This window comes from Bos mutus, chromosome 5 (genome assembly GCF_027580195.1).
Source record: "Bos mutus isolate GX-2022 chromosome 5, NWIPB_WYAK_1.1, whole genome shotgun sequence".
NCBI lineage: Eukaryota > Metazoa > Chordata > Mammalia > Artiodactyla > Bovidae > Bos > Bos mutus.
The window spans coordinates 57937042-57943041 of record NC_091621.1 but is presented as its reverse complement, the minus strand read 5'-3'; the positions used below and the strand labels follow the sequence as shown (position 1 = coordinate 57943041).

Sequence of the window (6000 nt, the reverse complement as noted above, 5' to 3'; positions counted from 1 at the left end):
CTAAAGGAGATCAGTCCTGGGTGTTCATTGGAAGGATTGACGTTGAAGCTGAAACTCCAGTACTTTGGCCACCTCATGCGAAGAGTTGACTCATTGGAAAAGACTCTGATGCTGGGAGGGATTGGGGGCAGGAGGAGAAGGGGACGACAGAGAATGAGATGGCTGGATGGCATCACCGACTCGATGGGCATGAGTTTCAGTAAACTCTGGGAGTTGATGATGGACACGGAGGCCTGGCGTGCTGCGATTCATGGGGTCGCAAAGAGTCAGACACGACTGAGCAACTGAACTGACTGAACGGAACACTCTACTAGCCCTCCTGTCAAACTCCCTGGACTGATTTCCATTTGAATAACCTTTGGCTCTGTCACATCTAGGTGTGAGTTTAAGGCCAGAGTTTATAGAAAGAGTGGAAAGTAATGCAAAAGCAAATTTGGGACACTTCATACTACTATTTATTGATTAAATACTACACTGGCTTAGAAAAAAAAAAACAGGGAGGGGAGCTCCCAGGTAAAAGTGAGAAAGTTGGGAAAAGATGAATTGTTTACACCTTAATTACAATGGTTTCTCAGCTTAGTATTAAGAATAAGCCAGATTTTTAGTAAGTAGATGATGAAAGAAAGGGTGAAGAAATGAACGAACAGCTGAAGAATTAACTGAATGAAAAAAGCAGAATTCATTTTACTTTTGTTTCCATGGCCTTAGTTTCCTCATCTGTCATATGAAGGCATTAGAAGGCATTCAGATTCTCTTCCATCTGAAAGGATTCCTGCAATTTTTCCTATTACTCTGAGAACAGAAGACACTATTCCCTAGTGCAAGGCATGTCCCCAAATTATACATCAGCTGCCCTTTGGCAAGAGAGGGAGTGTAGAGGGATGTGTGCTACTTGGCCGTATACTATCATGTTAAGCTAAAGGTTGGCAGGTAAAGTAAGCATTTGCTACAGCAGTTCTAACGTTGGGATAGCTCATGGAAGAAAACACTATTTCAACACGAAAACAAACAAAATTTATATTACCGTAACTTCTGAAATAAAGAGGCAGATTTATGTGCCTTCCCATGAAACGCTGTAGAAAATAAATTATTTCTTGACATAAGTAAGATTCATAGGGAAGAATGCAGAATGCTGTCATTTTTTAAAGAGTATATGTTGAGTGTCTCCATAAAGACACCTAAGAAACTGGTAATGGTGGTTGCCTTCAAGGATGGAAAATGGGTGACGAGAAATTTTGAAGGGGGAATTTAATTTATACTGAACTATGACAATTTTTGAGTCCATATAATGTGAATATATTCCCTATCTATAAAATATTATTGAAGTGAAACAAAATACTGTATTAGTGAAGATGAAAAAAAAAAAAAAAAACTTAAGTTTTAGTCACCAGTGGAATTATATTTTAAATGCAGTGATGTAGTCTGTTAGTATGTCCATAGCAGATGAAGAATATTTGGCCAAAATAAATCAATGGATACAGTGTGTACACTACCTCTCCTCTTTTGCTGCTTTATCCATCATTATCTTTAAAATATGACCAATATAGTGGTAGGACAGTCAAATAAAATCTTTTTAACTAGATGACACTCAATGGAGTTCTGCTTCATCCAACCTCATATATACAACAGTTTCATAGAAATCGTCATCACTTTTTTACACTTCAGAGACAATACCAATCCAGCAAGCAGTTCACCTCTGCATGTGATTTCCTGGGAGCCTATAAGTACTTTTCCAAGAATTGTGAGACAACATTGTTAATGTTGCTGTTTAGTTGCTCGGTCTCGTCTGACTCTTTTGTGATCTCACGGACTGTAGCCCACCAGACCCCTCTGGCCATGGGATTTCCCAGACATGAATACTGGAGTGCATTGCCATTTCCTTCTCCAGGGGATCTTCCCGACCCAGGGACTGAACCTACATCTCCTCAATTGCAGGTGAATTCTTTACCACTGAGCCTCCTGGGAAGCTCATGAGACTACATTCAAACACCATTTAGCCATAATACTCTCCTTTTCTTTTGTCTCTAAAGTGGTGGTAACTCTATTAGTCAATCTATTAATCCCTCTTGGAATGTGATGATTAATTACTATGAAAAGCCTAAGTGCTGGCGGAGGTGCAAGACAATCCCATTCAGGTAGCACAAGAGAAATCAATGAGGGAAACAAACATCATTTTTGAACTTTATTTGTTGCTTAAAATGTAATGCCATACAAGTTTAACAATCACTTAAAAAAGGATTTTTATTTGCATAAAACAGAAGCAAAACAGAAAGATATGAAATAAAATGCCATCTTGCTTCAAGTTTTCAAATCAGTACTTAGAGTACTAATATATAGCTATATACACTGCAAGTATATTATAGAAATATACTATGAGTAATCTTGAAACCACAATAAATATCAAGTAGGTTTTTAGGCACACGGCATAGAAAAATGCGGAGTCAGCTTAATTCTTGAGAGTGCTGAGTGACTCATTCTGAGATCATTTTCACACACATGTATTTTACACAAAATATACAGCCATCACACACACGATCCCCAGTCACTTCTGAATTTCACCTTTCATCCCAGCATCAGTGCCTTCTTATTATTTGATACTATTGCTCTATACAGCTATTACATAAGAAAATACTTTGCAGTTTTCTTCAACTAATAGCCTAAGAAGGTATCAATGCTACCAAAATAAGTGCAGCCTATCTACACGATATGTTCATGGAAGTGTGCTGAGCGGCACCAGCTTACAAAACTGTTTGTTTTAATCCTGGGGGTTACCCTGAAGGCAAACTTAATCGATTTTGAAGTATACCATTTTTGAGTTTCCCATAGCATGACAGCCAGAAATTGTTAGAAACTGAGGTAACACCTATTTTTATAGAGATAGGAATCCCTGGAAAAGACAAATGCCAGAAGTATTTTTAAAACTTCCGATCAATGTGGACCTCAGTCAGTTATTGTATACTTTGTCTGTGACTCTTTCTGCTCAAATGTAAACCGAAGAATCCAAAGGAATGGTCAAGCTGAATTTACCCTTGCCGTTAGGATTAAAGATCACAGCCACGGAACACCTGAGATCACCCTCTGATAAGCGAAGTCTGACGCTTCTCTTAGTAGAGCCAATGTTCATTAATAAAAATGAACCAAATAACACTCACTGATTTCTGCACCCCCCGCCCTCCACCTCCAGCTACAAGTCAGATTCCGGCATGTCTGGCATGTCGGCCATCAAGTACCCTATCCCATAGCGTCCGTTGGGAGCTGTATCCAGAGTTGGCGATCCACTCTGTTTTCGATAAATATTTTTACCGAAATTTGGAGAGGACATCTCGCTTGATATCTTGCCATGAATGAGGCTTGCATCATCTCCCTCTAAGTTTACGGGCTCCTTCAGGACCCTTCCTCTCTTATAGGTCACAGATGCTAAATTACCAGAACTATCATCTATCAGGTTGCAGCGGCGGATGATGAAGACAACTGGGATGGGCAATATTGCCAGGACCATCAGAGAGATACAGATGACCATCCCCCACGTTGGGTAGCTCAGAAATTTCTCAGATGCCTGTTAAAGTCAAAAAATAATTATTAATCATCTAGCATTCTCTGCAGGGATGTGAAAAAAAATATATTTATCTCAGGTTTATAAGCAAAGAACCTGGGCTAATCTTGTGACTGATTAATAAATTGCTGTGGAAGTGACAGTAAGCAACTTCCAAGGCAAAGCCTTAAAAGCCTGATGATTTCTGCCTCTGTGTCTTAGATGCTACCCTAAGCCCATAATGCCTGGAAGAAGTCAAGAACGAAAGCTCACAGAGAGAGCCCAGCTCTCCAAGTTCAGTTAACTGCATGAGTTGACTCAAGCAAGACCCAGAGAAGAATCTTCTAGCTTATCCACAAAACCCTAAGAAATAATGTCAGCACTGCTTTCAGTCATTAAGTTGTGGGTCACTGTTACTAGGCAATGGATACCTGTTGTATGTGCCACATCACGTTTCTGCTGCTGCTGCTAAGTCACTTCAGTCGTGTCTGACTCTGTGCGACCCCATGGACGGCAGCCCACCAGGCTCCTCCATCCACAGGATTCACCAGGCAAGAATACTGGAGTGGGTTGCCATTTCCTTCTCCACATTACCTTTCTAGAATCTGAAATTAAATTTTGAACTACATTTGTCCCCAAGGGTTTTGATAAAGGATAGCCGACTTATTTTTTTAGAACAGTCATGAATTGAGTTGTTGTATAGAATTAGTGACCATAGAATAAAGGTCAGAGGTAGCTCTAAAAATTAAACATTCTAATTTTCTAATAGATAATATATATCTTGTGACTGCATTACGATGTAGCTAATGCAGCTTGAGAAAAGAAACTGAATGCTGCTGCTGCTGCTGCTAAGTCGCTTCAGTCATGTCTGACTCTGTGTGACCCCATAGACAGCAGCCCACCAGGCTCCCCCATCCCTGGGATTCTCCAGGCAAGAATACTGGAGTGGTGGGTTGCCATTTCCTTCTCCAATGCATGATAGTGAAAAGTGAAAGTGAAGTCACTCAGTCGTGTCCGACTCTTCGTGACCCCATGGACTGCAGCCCACCTGGCTCCTCCGTCTATGGGATTTTCCAGGCAAGAGTACTGGAGTGGGGTGCCATTGCCTTCTCCAATGCATGAAAGTGAAAAGTGAAAGTGAAGTCACTCAGTCGTGTCTGACTCTTAGCGACCCCATGGACTGCAGCCTACCAGGCTCCTCCAATCCATGGGATTTTCCAGGCAAGAGTACTGAATATTCACGGCTAATAGAAGACAGGCAAAACTCTACTTCAATATTTATTTAAATTATATCTACATTGTTGATGCATATTTTCATTGGCAGAGAGTGTCTCAGATATGATTTTATAAATTTATGCAGGAAAAATTTCTGGTGGTTTGATCAATATGTTCTCTAGCGTCAAAAGCCTAAATAATTATTGGTCCATCTATGGTGATGTGGATAAAATTACTTAAACGAGGTCCAAGTCAATGTTTCTTACATACTAAAAATATTCATTACAAATAAAAAAACATACATATTTGGGGCCAAACAAAACATAAATCTTAAGATCCCTGCATAAAAGCAGTACCACCCATTAAACAGCAAATTACACTGAAAAAAGTGAAAGCCAAAAACCTCTAAAATGATATTCTGTGTATTCTTTTATCTGACTTCTTCTTTTTATTTTACCTTATCTTCCATCCATGCATTATAGCCAGGAGGACTTAATCCCATATTCACAATGCTAGCGATCAGCAGTGATAACAGCATTAGAGGAGAAATATATTTCCACATATAGTAGTAATATCTATTGGGAGTAAAGCCCAGCATATCCTTTAGGTCTTCCATAAACCTAAATAGAAAGAAATAATTTAATTATTCCTCGAGTTAAGGTAGCTATATTAAAATATGCTAAATTAAATGTCCTTTAAAATGTGCATTATGTCAATGGTTTGACCAGGGTTAAACATGATACCCTATGACACTTTCTACTGAATCTAAAAGTCATATTGGAAGATGACGTAACAATTAAGAACATTTATAATGTAAAATGGAACCAGTGTACTGTACTTTTTATTTGGAGGAAGTCCCCTTAAGCCAATTATTGGAAAGTGAAAGTGAAGTTGCTCAGTTGTGTTGGACTCTTTGCGACCCCATGGACTGTAGCCTACCAGGCTCCTTTATCCATGGAATTTCCAGGCAAGAGTACTGGAGTGGGTTGCCATTTCCTTCTCTAGGGGATCTTCCCAATCCAGGGATCAAACTCAGGTCTCCCACATTGCAGCCAGACACTTTACATCTGAGCCACCAGGGAAGCCCATTTATAATTATTGGAATGTCTCCTCCAACTGATGACCTTCCATGCTATGAACACAATATTTGCAATACATTAAAATTTCCTTGTTTCTCTCTTTTTTAAAAAATTTATTTAGAGATAATTAACTCACATCATCCAATCCAACTGATCCAAACTCTCATTTCTGTT

The 6000-nt window shown here is 39.4% G+C and overlaps 1 protein-coding gene across 1 annotated transcript in view; it reads right to left on the bottom strand.

Annotated features, from left to right (window-relative positions):
• Window positions 1-2197: 2197 nt before the first annotated feature.
• Window positions 2198-6000, bottom strand: part of SLC6A15 (solute carrier family 6 member 15) — a 56762-nt gene continuing 52959 nt past the window's right edge. Inside the window, exons 11-12 of the mRNA XM_005904043.3 lie at window positions 5205-5367; window positions 2198-3556 (exon numbers count right to left, since the gene is read on the bottom strand). Of these exons, the coding sequence (XP_005904105.2) occupies window positions 3185-3556; window positions 5205-5367 (535 nt within the window). The 3' untranslated portion in view covers window positions 2198-3184. The remainder of the gene's footprint in view (window positions 3557-5204; window positions 5368-6000) is intronic.